This window comes from Trachinotus anak, unplaced genomic scaffold, assembly GCF_046630095.1.
Source record: "Trachinotus anak isolate AG129_WGS33_773 ecotype Australia unplaced genomic scaffold, CSIRO_AGI_Tana_v1 ptg000025l, whole genome shotgun sequence".
Classification (NCBI taxonomy): Eukaryota; Metazoa; Chordata; class Actinopteri; order Carangiformes; family Carangidae; genus Trachinotus; species Trachinotus anak.
In genome coordinates, this window is record NW_027273876.1 from 300,001 (window position 1) to 314,747 (window position 14,747).

General features: G+C 44.7%; 3 protein-coding genes across 7 annotated transcripts; 2 read left to right on the forward strand and 1 right to left on the reverse strand.

The window, feature by feature from the left end:
- The first annotated feature begins 4,485 nt into the window (after positions 1-4,485).
- LOC139608839 (uncharacterized) lies at positions 4,486-7,607 on the forward strand. Of its 2 annotated transcripts, none has more exons than XM_071462938.1 (4): positions 4,486-4,810; positions 5,482-5,577; positions 5,778-5,831; positions 6,434-7,607. In XM_071462938.1, the coding sequence occupies exons 1-4, from the start codon at positions 4,748-4,750 to the stop codon at positions 6,461-6,463; spliced, it is 243 nt and encodes an 80-aa protein (XP_071319039.1). In that variant the 5' UTR covers positions 4,486-4,747; the 3' UTR covers positions 6,464-7,607. The 2 variants fall into 2 exon arrangements, with proteins under 2 accessions (XP_071319039.1, XP_071319040.1); XM_071462939.1 differs by having other exon boundaries at positions 4,599-4,810; positions 5,485-5,577; positions 6,434-6,546.
- Positions 7,608-8,324: 717 nt separating this feature from the next.
- Positions 8,325-12,234, reverse strand: rpp30 (ribonuclease P/MRP 30 subunit). 2 transcript variants are annotated; one of them, XM_071462937.1, is made up of 12 exons: positions 12,075-12,234; positions 11,352-11,410; positions 10,957-11,013; positions 10,815-10,880; positions 10,633-10,704; positions 10,361-10,450; positions 9,670-9,786; positions 9,519-9,548; positions 9,402-9,439; positions 9,251-9,330; positions 8,848-8,953; positions 8,325-8,506 (listed from the first exon to the last, which is right to left on the reverse strand). In XM_071462937.1, exons 1-11 carry the CDS (start codon positions 12,154-12,156, stop codon positions 8,889-8,891), a joined length of 756 nt encoding a protein of 251 aa, XP_071319038.1. In that variant the 5' UTR covers positions 12,157-12,234; the 3' UTR covers positions 8,325-8,506; positions 8,848-8,888. The 2 variants fall into 2 exon arrangements, with proteins under 2 accessions (XP_071319038.1, XP_071319037.1); XM_071462936.1 differs by having other exon boundaries at positions 8,848-8,940; positions 12,075-12,233.
- A 1,067-nt stretch (positions 12,235-13,301) lies between these two features.
- On the forward strand, positions 13,302-14,723 carry LOC139608840 (dnaJ homolog subfamily C member 9-like). Of its 3 annotated transcripts, none has more exons than XM_071462940.1 (4): positions 13,302-13,430; positions 13,781-13,951; positions 14,373-14,483; positions 14,640-14,723. In XM_071462940.1, the coding sequence occupies exons 1-3, from the start codon at positions 13,338-13,340 to the stop codon at positions 14,433-14,435; spliced, it is 327 nt and encodes a 108-aa protein (XP_071319041.1). In that variant the 5' UTR covers positions 13,302-13,337; the 3' UTR covers positions 14,436-14,483; positions 14,640-14,723. The 3 variants fall into 3 exon arrangements, with proteins under 3 accessions (XP_071319041.1, XP_071319042.1, XP_071319043.1); XM_071462941.1 differs by having other exon boundaries at positions 13,781-13,933; XM_071462942.1 differs by having other exon boundaries at positions 13,781-13,933; positions 14,400-14,483.
- Positions 14,724-14,747: the final 24 nt, after the last annotated feature.

The window sequence follows — 14,747 nt, forward strand, 5'->3', positions numbered from 1 at the left end:
CAGTTCCTCTTTTGACCACGAGAGTCTGGCTCCAAAAAACAGGTCTTGTCAGTAAAAACTCCTCCTGACCAGACTCTGGTCTTATCTATGTCATCTCAGCTGTGGGCGGAGCCTGTGTGTTTATAAATGAGGGGAGGAGCAACAGGAAGGACTCACATGCGCTAACATGCACATGTACATGCAACATGCACATGCAACCAGACCAGATACCAAAACAAAGAGCAGAGAAACTCAGATTACATCACACACAGTGGGGGTGTGGCTTTGTTCTCTGCTCAAGACGCCATGACTCCACATTACTTTAAAATACAGAACAGTTGTTCATGTTTAAAACCTCGTTAACAGAACCTTTAATCATCTGCTCTCAGGCTGCAGCTGCTGATCAAACACAAACTTCACTCTGCAGCTCTGTGTGGGCGGGACGTCTGACCTCTGACCCCAGCCTGCCTGCCGACCTCACACTGTAATAGAGACGTCACAGTCCGCTGGCACACACACACACACTCACACTCACACTGTGGAGGGTCCACACATCAGGCTGTGGTTGGTTGGAGGGTAATCAATCATACAGCTGTCAGACCTGTCAATCAAACTGATGTAAAACACACACACACACACACACACATGGTCTTGTGTTGAATTTGTTCTTAGTCTAAAATTTGACCCCTGATCAGTCTCATCATCCTTCAAAGTAAAAGCACAAGAAGGCACAGGCCACAGGCGGCCTCCTGCGGGGGGGGGGGGATCAATATACATATTAGAAACAATTCAAACTTTACAGAGCATGCACACACACACACACAGTGTCAGCTGTCAGTCAGGCAGAAATCAATAAAAGTGTAAAGGCCATTAAAGTTAATATTTCATCTGAGCGGTTGCCAAGGGAACCAATTAATGGAGGGAGTGAACCTGAGAGAGAGCGAGAAAGATTGTGTGTGTCTGTTACTGTAGAGTAAATCAACACTTTGTCATAAGAACACAAACATATTTAATTAATGATAAATGAACAGTGAAGTTCAGACACGTTTGTGTAATGTGTGTTTGAACAACACAACACACACACAACAGTGAGCAGTGCCACACACCTGTGTACCTGTGCACTATAGAACTACACTGACAACTGAATGACATGAAAACCATTAAAACTATTTCACAGTTCATAGTGTTCTCCTCCATCAGCTGATGAAGCTCATGTGACACGATCAAAAGCTACTACAGGGACCCTCAGAATATTTTGTTTTCCTCCTGCAGCTGCAGACGTGAACACGACATCAGTCGCGTTTAAAGCAGAGGAACACAACAGCGTGAGGAGAGCAGCGGAGGAGGATCAGATCGGAGTCTGCGTTCCCGCCTGTCTCTGCTCAGCAAAATAAAAGCCCCCGGAATGACTGAGGAGGTAAAGAGAGGCCTTTAATCTGACAGTCACTCCTCATGTCTGATCTCTGTCCAGACGTTTCCATGGCGATGGCAACACGAGGAAAGGTGGGAGGGGCCTCCACACATCAACCTCCATTTCCTGTTTAAACTTTCAGCTGTGTGTTCAGCTTCAGGAGAGATATATGTCTCCAGAACCAAAACCTCCAACTTCAGTGTGTGAAACAACAGCAGGTGGACTCAGGTGACCTCTGACCTCTGCTGTAGATACACTGTCTTTTATTGACTGCCTTTATTCAGCAGAGACAGTAGAGACAGACAGGAAGTGCAGGCAGTGAGTAGAGGGATGGCGCAGCGTCTGGCCCAGGGACTCGCTGCTCAGGGGGTCTGGGCCCCGACCAGAACTGAGCCCCGTGACCCAGAGGGTTAAAGGGACATGGTACGCTCCTGTTTACGACTGATGTCATGTTCAACTGTTTCAGGTAGTTACAGACAGAGGCTCAGAGCTCTGAACACAGTTACACAACATCATGTGTGTAACACACAGTTACACACATGATGTTGTGTAACACACACTGATGTCACTGTGTAACAGAGACTGTGACAGACTGAACCCCTGTCACATGAACAGGTAACAGGTGAGATCTCCACTCAAGATCTGTCCTGACCCATCCCTTAGTTATGCTGCTATAGAGCTAGATTGCTAGGGGATTCCCATGATTCACTGGGCTCTCTCTCTCTCTCTCTCTCTCTCTTTCTCTCTGTCCCTCTCTCTGTCCTCATTCTGCAGGTCTCTCTGCCTCTGGAGCAGCAGGATCCAGATCCACCACTACTCATCTTTACTATTAACCACTGTTACCTGTCATTATTACTGATAACACCATTACCTACACAGCTGTTCCTGGTCTCTCTCTCTCTCTTTTCTCCTCTCTCCTCCTCCCACCCCCCCTTTTTAATCTCCTCCTAAACCCAACTGGTCGAGGCAGACCCCCCCACCCTGAGCCTGGTTCTGTTGGAGGTTTCTTCCTGTTAAAAGGGAGTTTTTCCTCTCCCCTGTCGCCAAGCGCTGCTCGTTGTGGGAACTGTTGGGTTTTTCTCTGTAACAAAGTAAGGTCTCGACCTTACCCTGTAAAGTGCCTTGAGATAATGTATATTATGATTTGGTGCTATACAAATAAAATTGAATTGAATTGAATTGAACGGAGTCCTGAGATGAACTGGTCCCTCACATGTACTCCAGTACTTCTCAGGACCTGGTCCTGGGCCTGGTAGGCCTGTTAGAGGGTCAGGCTGAAACGGTCACCCTGCAGTCCTCCTGCCTCTGTGTCCTCAGTGTGGTTGTTAGATAAAACAAAGACACCAAAGGACAAACCACAACCTCAGACCGCCTGGTCCTGGTCCTGGTCCTGGTCCTGGTCTTGGTCCTGGTCTTGGTCCTGGTCCTGGTCCTGGTCCTGGTCCTGGTCTTGGTCTTGGTCCTGGTCTTGGTCCTGGTCTTGGTCCTGGTCCTGGTCCTGGTCCTGGTCCTGGTCCTGGTCTTGGTCTTGGTCCTGGTCCTGGTCTTGGTCCTGGTCCTGGTCCTGGTCCTGGTCTTGGTCCTGGTCGTGGTCCTGGTCCTGGTCCTGGTCTTGGTCGTGGTCCTGGTCCTGGTCCTGGTCTTGGTCCTGGTTCTGGTCCTGGTCTTGGTCCTGGTCCTGGTCTTAAAGCTCAGCTGCAGCAGATGAAGCAGTTTCTCTGTTTTTGAGCCTCAGGGACCAGATTTTCCGCTCAGACTCCTTTAACATGAAGATAATATGAAACAACTGGGGGGGGGGGGCCTGAGGGACCGGACTTCATCTAAAACAACATTTAGCACTCTGCCGACCTTCACTCCCTCATCCCCTTCATTCTTTTCTTTCTTGTTCTTTCGCTCCGTTTGGTCAAACAGTTTCCACTCGTTTAACAGAATCTCAGGAGAGAAGCACCATCCCTCCCTCCGTCCTCCCCTCGATCCATCCCTCCCTCCACCCATCATACATCCAACCATCCCTCCCTCCACCCATCATACATCCAACCATCCCTCCCTCCATCTTCTCTCTGTCTGCAGGTGTAACTGATGTTTTTGCCTCAGTTCTTCATGTTCAGGTGAACAATCTGGCCCAATCAGGACCATTAAGGATCAGCTCAGGTCAAACATCATCAGACCTCAGTGTCAGTCAGCTGTCAGTCAGCTGACTGACAGCTGACAGTCAGCTGACTGTCACCACAGTAAAGTCTCCAGTGGAGAAAGTCTGGAGTCAGATTCATGTGAACGTGTCTGCTGCCGGCTGCTGCTCACACACGGCCACTGCAGCGTCACACTGCGGGTAGAGGTCTTCAAATCTCGTGAGAGTTTGTGCTGACTCTGATTGGTTCATCTCACTCTGCCGTCACACGATTTGAAACGGAATCAAGCGTAAAAAAAGTGAAAACGTGACGTGTCAAACAGACGTAAATCAGACTTCCGGGTTAGTGAGTAGGACTTCAAAGTAAAAGCAACTTCTCTTTTTTTGTCTGTTTTAAATTTCATCATTGTTAATCTAAATGTTTTATAAAAATAAATGAATAAATATATATTTCATTTGTTGAAATGGAGCACATTTTTCAGGGAATTGGATCTGATAGCTGGATAGATGATGATTATAAATAGATACAATTAAAAGGCCAAATTATGAAAAATAAAATAAAAAAAATTAAAAAATGAAATTGCGCATATAAAATGGAATGAAATAAAAATGGATATTAAAAGTAAAGACTGGAACAGTAGTAGTGGACCCGTAAAATAAAAGATTTAAACAGCCATTTATATTGGCGTTTTAAATGAGTATGAGAATTGGGTTTTAAAATAGCCTATTAGTTTGACATAATAAATACTGTAACATTAGTTGTTTTTTGACATTAGTGTCATATAGGCAAATAAGTAATATCTGTATTAATTAACTTGATAAAATAAAATAAATACGTTGTAATAATGATTTACTGTGCGTGATTTAGCCTTTAAATGAATGGTTTCTCACAGAAACGCGGGTGCTTTTATTGTGAAGAATCGTCTCCGTCCATTACCGGAAGTGTTGACCTAGTTGCTGCATACTTGAAATCGCCGGTCAACAAGAAGGTCGCTCAACAACAACAGTCAGTTGGACGCAGAAAGTGAGTTTTCACTCCGCGGGTCAGTTCGGTTTCAGGATTTACTTACTGTGAGCGGGAAAACGAGAACTTCCGCTGGACACAGTAATCCCTCTCAGACAACAGGCTAACTGCTAGCTCTGCCGGACCGGCCGTTAGCTCCAGGCTAACCGAACCGAAGTCTTCTCTGTCCGCCAGCAGGGACCGAGATTCCGTTAGCTCCGTTAGCATGCAGTGTGCTAACCTCCTGAAGAAGAGGAGCCTGGAGCCGGAACCGTGGAGCTGCAGAGCGGTGAGACCTGACTGATGATGATGATGATGATGATGATGATGATGATAATCTCACCCCTTACTGTTTTCTACCTGTAGATGAATGGATGAGTTCTGAAACTTAAAGTCCTCATGTCTGGTTTATTAGGAACACACGTCCAACACTGAGTCTAAAGCTTTAATTAGTAAACAATCTGATATCAGATCCATTTATTGATTTGTTCTGACACCTGGCTGTGTCACGGTCAATCAGCCTTGAACCTAAACTCCACAAGACCTTGTCAGCCTTTCTCATCAGTTCTGTTCCAGTGACCCTGGTCCTGGTCCAGAGTTCGGTTCTCAGCACAGATGGAGTCATTACTGTTGGTGGTTGCTGTCGATAGCTTCAGCTCTTTGAACTGTCTTCTCTCGCTGTTTAACCACACCCTCGACCTGCTTCTCATTTATGGCATCAAAACTGATCATTAACAGAATCCTCATCTATCAGATCAATGTCATGACCTCAGTTCCTGTTCCTGGACATCAGACAAACATACCGTCACCTGATCTCTGAGACAGCTGTGGCTAAATTTAGAGAAGTGATTCCATCAGGATTTAATTCAGCGTCATGTCTCCATATATGATGGTGATGATGATGATCGTAATGACAAAGATGATGGTTGTGATGATGATGAAGATGATGATTGATTTCAGAAGCGGGTGTGTTTGGAGGCGGAGCTCCAGACAACTGAATGTCCAATGGAAACGACCCACAGCTTCACTGTGACCAATCAGCAAGAAGAACAGCAGGTCAGTGGAGGTCGTCATGACAACAGACAGTAAAGCTCATCGATAGAGTTGTGGTTCATGTTACACTTTGTCAATGAGAAATCATGTTTAGGTCAAACACTGTCCTTTCGTCAAGTGATGCTGTTATTGTCATGGGGCTGTTGCTATGGTGACATGTTAATGTTTGTGTGTTCGTGTGTGTGTTGTGTGTGTTGATGCAGGTCCGATCCAGACCTCCTCAGCTCCGCTGTCCCAGATGTCTCGGAGGAGAACCAGTAAGTGTGTGTGTGTGTGTCTGTGTGTGTGTCTGTGTGTGTGTCTGTGTCTGTGTGTGTGTCTGTGTGTGTGTCTGTCTGTGTGTGTGTGTGTGTGTGTGTGTGTGTGTGTGTGTGTGTGTGAGTGTGTGTGAGTGTGTGTGAGAGAATGAGACAGGAACCTTAAGGTAATGAACACCTGTGATGCTGATAAAGGTTAATCTAATCAAATGATCAGACCTGCTGGTTTATCATCTGACCTTTGACCTCTGACAACAGTTCTCCATAGACACAGACAAGGCTTGATTCATAGTCTAGCATCAGAGCACACTGACCAATCACAGGCGGGCACACAGCAGGTGTGTGTGATGTGGAAATGCTGCTGAAGCAGGTTCAGACCAGTGAAACTACCTGTTCACTCCCACCTCACCTTCACTGAGACACTCACTCCCCTGGCCCAATTCCAATTTCCCTACACCCTCCCCTACCCGGCGGGGCGGGGCAGGGCGGGGCGGGGCGGAGCTGAAACTGAAGCTGAAGCTGATTGGATGTTTGTCAGTGAAATGCACCCTGGGAATTGTAGTTGACTTGTCTCCTGGTTCTGAACACAGTTTTCATTTCAGGGCCACATCAACCACATCATGGGCCACTGAGCTGATCAACAACACTCCTACAGGAGGAGGCCCCCCCTACCCCCTACCCCCTACCTCCGACCTCCTGACACCTTCAGGGTCCACTGAGTCATCCTAAAACCCTTCAGAAACCGTCCAGACTGCAGTGCCTCAGCTTCCTGCTTCAGGTGTTTCACTAACTAACTTGGATGATGTCATCATGACCACTCCCACATAAAGGACCAATCAGGTGCTTTTTTGGTCACATTTTGGCCTTTTAACTCCAGGGTTCATTTATTCCTGCTGATATGTTCAAGGACAATCCGATGTCTGAGTTTGGATCAGCTGAAATCACCTGAGCTTTGTCACATGACTCCTCTGTCTGCATTTGATTATCTGACAGCACAGCTCATCACTGCTCAGCTGCCAAGATGTCCACGTGTCCTTGAACGCACTATCAGGAGGAGTTTGGAGAACCAGCAGGAATTAACGTTTCTTTGGCAAAAAGTTCAAACACCACAAAAATTTGGTGTGATGCTCCTCTTAATACCACTGCTCCTCCTGTCCAATCAAACCTCTTCCTCTTCCTGGTGACTTCTGATAGGTTCATATGTTGTGTCAGAGACCTGAACGCATTGGCAGCGATTTGTCTGACGTGCAGTGAACTCATCACTCATTATGTGTGTAATTTTATATCTGCTAATGATAAGTAATCAATAATGATTAGCAATTTGACCTTTGACCTCCACGCTGCTCATGAGATGTTCACTGTCTCTCACTAAAGGGCTATTACACTGTTTCTAAAGCAGAACAGAGGAAATGTAACTTGATGTCATGTTTATTTGTTTACATCATGTGTTTGCTCTCAGCCAATCAGAGTCTCCCAGGTGTCCAGACCTGTGTCAGCCTCAGACATGTGTAAAAGGGACTGACCTGAGAGACGCATTCTCAGTGATTATGTTTCCTCCTATAATTAATGAATTACAGGGAAACAGAACTTCCTGTTTGTAGATTTATATTTTTATGAAGAGTCTATATTTTAAACCAGTTTATTTTTAATGTGACTGAATGTAAAACACCTTCCTGCAGAGTTCTATTTTTAATTTTTCCTGCTTTGGGTCTGACCAATGAGTGGGCAGCATTTGCACTGCAGACAAATTTCAAAATAAAACTTTTGACCAAAAACTTTTCTGAGGTCTGCTTCTCTCTGACTGAAAAGCTAAACTCAACACCTTGTCTGACAAGCTGTAGTGAGTCAGATCAATACAGTGATTATAGATAAAACCATGAGGTATGGTCAGATAATACAAAGATTTAACCCACAAGTAACTTTGTGTGTGTGTTTTTTGAATGTCACATCAGATCAGTTCATCCTGTCGGTGTCTCAGACCATTCAGTGACCAGACTGCACCTGTAGTTAATGTGTAAGCCTGTTGCCAGGAAACATCTGCAGCTGCTGTCCAATCAGCAGCAAACAACTGGGAAGGGCATCACCACTACAAATCTTATAGAGGCTCAGACATTTTGTTGTGTGTGCAGACGTGTGAAGCTCAGAGCGAGTGTTCATACAGTTTCTAATTGAGGGAAATATGTGATTATGCTAAGCTAACTGACGTTATTTCCACCTCAGTCAGATGTTATGTTCCTCATGTTTCCTTCACTTGTGTGAAGTCAGATTAGAACTTTCAGATCTTTATTGAGCACTGATGTGTCCATATGACCTCTGAGCTAACGTTAGCTGTGTTGTCTCAGATAGCTGTTTTAGCTCAGTTAGCTGTGATGAACAAACAAGAATCATTTTCATGATCGTGATGAACAGAACAGAATCTCTCACTCTGCACATTCAGGCGGTTCAGATCCAAAGATCAGTCCCATCACCTGCTGTAAAATAAGAGTCCACATGATTCTTCAAAGTGTTTATTCCACAGTCATTACAGTGAAATCAGATCCTGTGGTCCAGTAAATCGGTCAATCAAACCAAACACAAGGAATCAGCCAGTCAGCTCCAGAAGTCCCACCCTCCTCAGCTGTCAGTCACTCAATCAGTCAGAGCAGGTTTGTGTCTCTTGGCAGCAGGAGCCTCACCTGTTCAGGTAAAACAGCAGATGATTACCTTGTGACAATGAATGGGCTCTGCAGTCACCTGGAGCACACCTGTCATTACAGGTACCTGGACATTTATGCTCCAGAGCATTAATTACCTGCTGCTGTCAGTGAACTCGTTAAAAAGAAAAAAGCTGCAGCAGTTTGTTGATCAATCGATCAGTCAAAGGACCAAGAAAGAAAACTGATTGCTATTTGAAATAATCGATTGTTTCAGGAAAGTGAAGTAAGACCTGCAGAGTCTCTGTCATAATTAATTTCCCTTCAGTCGACTGCTGTGTTAGCGAGTGTGTCTGATGCGGTTCTGACGGTGGTGGACCTACAGAGCTCAGAGTCCGGCGGCGCCTCCTGCTCACAGGACGACTCACTGCAGCTCCTCATGGTGTAGATGATCCCACTGGCCGTCTTCCTGGTCTCTGAGGACAGACACTGTCCAGGTAAGATCACCTCTGATCAGCTGATCAGCTAGACTCAGTCATCACATGTCAACACATCTGGAGATAATCTCAACTCAAAAGTCCAATAACAGGCATTTCCTGAGCTTTCAACCACGTCAGCAGTGACACGTGATCAGCAGCTGTTAAATCACTGAACATATGTCCACCTGTCTGTCCAATAAGAACACACCTCAGCTACACTGGCACAACCAAACAGTACTACCAACAGCAGTATTAGCACTACAGTACTACAGTACCTCAGTAGTAGCAGTGACAGTTTGTTACTCACCTGCGTGGAGCAGGACTGATCGACAGGTGGAGGACACAGCTTCTTTAGCGTCTCCGTCTGATAAACCGAACAACAAACCTCTGAAGAGGCAGGTCAGGAAGACAACATCACACACACACACACACACACACAGACAGCCGAAGCAGGATACAGGTTGGTGACGTCATAGGGACCTCTGATCTCCAGAGCCTGAAACAGACGATGTAATACTGATCAATACTGATCAATACTGATCAACCAATCACTGACTGATGTATTGATCACTGACCTTCTCAGCTGCACTGGACAGGATCACACTCTGAAAGACAGAAACAGTCTGTAAATTTTGTGTGATGTCAGAGTGATGACATCACACTGACATCACACATTATGTCACAGCTACAGGAGCCTGTAGGGTCAACAGTACCCAACAGACATACCTTCCCCTTACAGCTCTCCATCAGACTGATGGCGTTAGCAATGGTGTAGCGTCGCATGGTGGAGTCTCTGATGGCGGCAGAGTACGACACCTCAAACACCAGACCTCTGTCTACAGCCTGGACACACACACACACACCACACACATGGTGGATGTTTTCACTGAAGGACGTTTAAACAGATTTAAACTTGACTAAATCTCCAGTAGACTGAACATATGACATCACTGATTATCTATATGACATCATTTCCTGTTTTAAATGTTTTAACTGAACCTCTGTCTTTATTTCAGAATCAGAATCAGAATCAGAATCAGTTTTATTGCCAAGTATGTTTTCACATACAAGGAATTTTTTCTGGTGATTGGTGCAATTGATCAGCAACAGTGGGGCTCTCTAGCCTTGTTGATAAGGCTGATAGCAGATGGGAAGAAGCTATTTTTGTGGCGAGAGGTTTTGGTCCTGAAGGACCGCAGCCTCCTGCCAGAGGGGAGTGTCACAAAGAGTTTGTGTCCAGGGTGGGAGGAGTCACTTCACTTTCAGCTGCAACGGTCGACATGTTGGATTAAATCAAACTGAACCTGGTTCAGGTCTATAATGTATATACAGATACAGTGATGTAATAAACAACAACAACAACAGTAATAATAATAATAACAATAGTAACAACAATGATAATATTAACGACTCTCACCCCGTTGACCGGCGCTCTCTTGAAGAAGAAAGGAAGTTTCTCTGTGACTGAGATACAGATGATGTCGACGTCATACAACATACAGGCTGCCTGAAAACACACACACACACACACACACACACACACACACACACACACACCCCCACACCCCACACCCCTTATCTTATCATATCTTATTGTGACATTGTGTTGGATTTTATAAACTGATGAAATTTTGAATGTTAAATCTTTATGTGAGCTGGAACCAGTGAACAGCTGTCAGTGAATCTCACATGGAAGAGTTTCTCTGTGGTGGGCTGCAGGGCCAGCAGGTCGAAACTACGGTACTCTGCAGCGTTTGGCCTCTGGACACACACACACACACACACACACACACACACAGGTGAATCCTGTGCAGCAGGTTTTCATTTGAGGCAGAAACAGTGAAACTAAAATAAAATCCATCAACACTCACAAAGTGACTGGAGTCTGACATCACAATAGTCAGTCTGTTCAGCACTCTGATTGGACGAGAACGACCCTGCCAGAGATACACACACAGGTGTTAACATAATGAAAATACATGGTCATCATCATCAGCTTCATCCTCACTGTACCTGTACGATGGGCAGCTGATCGATCAGCTCACTGATTGGTGTGGGAGTGGGGATTTCCTGCAAACAGAAAGTAAACACAAACTTAAAAAATAAAAGTGGAGGGACACAGACTTCATCTGTGAAGTCTGAATTCATATCCACCATGTCCACATACTTTTACTTTCATCTTAAACCTTGTAAACTTCCTGTTTCCAAACATTTATTTCAGATTATTTTCCTGGTGATCGATTTGCTCCTTGTTTGATGTTTTTGGTTTTTGTTAATAAAATCAATCACTTACATTTTCCATTTTTGATTCTCAAAGATTAATATAAATAAACACAGCTGTGCTGGTGTTTGTGTTTCCTGCATGTGACTGTGTTCCTGAACGCAGCACAGCAGGTGAGGACACTCACCTGTTTCTTTTTGGCCGTGGGTTCAAACACGTAGTTGATGGCGACTGTGGAGAAACCCACTACAGGAAGAAGACGAAGCACACAACCTGAACAATCACTGATCACTGCATTCATTCATTTCATCATGATTATCGATCCGGTCATCCCCAGTGTTGTTGCTATCTGTTATGCTGTTATTTAATTGACTGACGTGTTAAATTATGTTCTGGACTGTTACTAACTTTTTTTAAAATAAGAGAAAGTTTAAATAGGGAGATTTTTTAATTAAGTCTGGTGTCACGGTTTGTTGGTCATACGAGATGTGACAAAACACAGGGACACACACCATCTGATTAATAAATTAATAAATGAGCAATATGTTAATTAACCAATAAACCAGACGGTAGCTAACAACGGGTTTTGTAGACAATAAACGTGTTAAATTTGTTTTAGAAAGTGTCGTTAAACTAAAAATCAGAGAAAATTAAAAATCTTTTTTTTTAACGGAGTCTGGTGTAAGGTTTGTTTCCAGTTTTCGGAGCTTTTGCACTGCACTCTAATGAAAGAGGTGAACAGCGGTCAACCAGGTGTCTAATGCGCTGCTGAAAGCGGTAACTGAATACCAACAGACCCGGAACAGCCCGGGTTGAGTCCTGATGCTAGCTCAGCTAGCTCAGCTAGCTCTGCGCTCCGCAGCAGACAACTTCTCCGGTTTTCAGCGTGAAACAGACCGAGGAGACTCACGGTGCGCCGCCGACTCGATCAGACTCTGCAGTGCGTCCCTGTCCGCCGTGTAGCTCAGGTTTAAGTCCATAAACACAGACATGATGCTGCTACCTACTGTCCGCGACGCTGCCACATGCGTACAGCCGAACGGCCTGCTGGGAACTGTAGTTTTTTATGTAACCAGCTGTCACTCCGATGTAGCTGTTTTATTACATCCACAGGCTGTACTCTTCATATACTGTGAATGATTCCGTAAGAAAAACAGCTTTTTCATTCTTATTAACACCTCACGTATTTTTATATTTTCCCAGATATTTAAATGTAGATTTATTTTCTCCAGTAAAAACGTTTATAGAATAAGCTTTGCTCCTGTTCTTCCTTCAATATTGAACCTGTGCTGATTTCTTTACCTGCAGCTGCTGTCTCTTTTTCTAGAAATGGTTGTGTATTTTTGTATCACCCTGTCTGTGGAAAACCCCGGGAAATGAAAATATACAACTGTGATGACTCTAAATTTACTTAAATGACCTGATGATATAACAGTGGGCCTTAATTAAGGCTTAACTCAGCTTAAAGAAGGTTTAACTAACTGTCACAAAGTTTCAATTCAACAATTTAACCTCTAAGAAAAACAACTGTTCACAAGTGGCATGTGACTCCAGCGACTGTGGTTATAACACAATAGGGCTCTAATGAAGTGGAAACCAGCTCTCCACCCAGACAGTCACATGGCACATGGAGCACAAAGGGAACCAGTGACATCATCAGCCTTGTGAAAGCCCCTCCCACAGGTTAAATACCTGGGTCTCCACACCAGATAGTTGGACCAGTCCCAGCCTGGTCAGGTGATGAACTGATGAAGCCTCTTGGATGAGAGGTGAAACGTCTTCCTTGACAAATAACCAAGTCCAGTTGCTTTCGATTTAAAACTCCTTTGAGATATTAAAACACACCAAACCCATTTTCCCTATCATTCCTAATTGTGGTATAACCATATATAAACCTGCTGGTCTTTACTGAAATAACGGAAATAAAAACTTTCCATGATCTCAGTGATAAAAGCATAAAGTTCTGTTATTCACAGAAAAATAAAACACATCTCCGCGATTTATCTTTTCCTCACATTTATTTATTTTCTATATTTATTCTCATGACGCTCATTTATCCTACAGCACCTGAATGCAGCATGGTGGCAGCTGTGTGTAGTTCAAGGACTGCTTTTTTTTTTTGCAGACTCTGGGGAAAGTGTACACTGTGCTGAGCAACGTGGAGCAGCGAGCCATGTACGATGAGCAGGGCGTCGTTGACGCAGAGTCGGACTCCCTGAAAGAAGAACAAAACTGGGATGAATACTGGAGACTGTTGTTCCCCAAAGTAACTTTTCCCTTCTCATCCTCATCTTCTCACCTGTCCATCTTCTTCTGTCTCTCCTTTTCTTCAGGGTTTAATGACACAAACACTAAGATTAACCCAGGAAGTAGCCTGGTCCTGTTCCTCAGACATGGTTTCTAACTAATCCTCATGTTAAACCAGATAAACCGATCCTGTTGAATCTCAGTCTGGTTGATGACGAACATTCAGATAATTCAATTAATGAAACTAACTTAGATTGAATATAATAAACAGTTTTAATCAGAGCCTAACCCTGCTGCCTCTCTGACAGTCTGTGTGAGATCACGTGTGTTTTCCAGTGTGTCAGTGAACGCCTCTCTGTCCTGAACCAGATCACCCTGCAGGACATCCTGGACTTTGAGCAGATGTATAAAGGTTCAGAGGAGGAACGGCTGGACCTGCTGGGCCTCTACAGAGACTGCAGTGGGGACATGGACTGTATCCTGGACTCAGCGCTGTGCTGCAGGCCAGACAACGAGCTGCAGGTCAGACGCATCCTTCAGGTAACAGCTGATTGGAGGAGACCAGGGTCCCATTTAGTAACTTTCCAGCCAGACAAAAAAATTCTGTCTGACCTTTGACCCTGACAGAGGATCGGGAGGTCTTGAAAAGTCTTGGACATACTGAATTCAGTTTCCTTAAAAAGGCCTGGAAGGTTTTTAAAAGTCTTGAGTTGAGCTGTAACTGAAGAAGTTGAGAACAGAAAAATCTGTCTGAGTCCAGGTCTGGAAACGGGACAGTGACTCTGAGTGCAGACATGTAAAAGGCCCCCACTCTCCTGAGCTGGACCCCCCAAATCAGAGAGCTGGGGTGGTGCTGTGTCTTCTAACTGTGGCTCTTTTATCCATCATGCTTTGCCTGCTGTGACACAGCTGGTCCATTAAATTCTATGTGACATCAAAAAACTTTCATTTGACTCTGCAGAAACTTTTGACCTTTGACCTCCTGCAGGCAGCCATCAACAGCAGTGATCCGCCAGCTCTGTAAGCGTTCATACACGAGAGCCACAGGAAGAAGGCAGCACGCAAACGCAAAGTGAGCTGAGTGATCGATACACAGAACTGATCAGACTGATCAGATATCAGTCAGTCACAGTTTGATCTTTGTTAAAGGATTGTGATGTCACACTGTACACTGTGACATCATCAGCTCTGTGTGTGTGTGTGTGTGTGTGTGTGTGTGTGTGTGCAGGCTGACACTGAGCGCGCTCAGTCTGAGCAGCTGAAGAAGGAGCTGGGTCTGGATGAGGTCAGTGACCTGTCAACTGCCAGCAAGGTAACAACAACTTCCTGTGTTGTA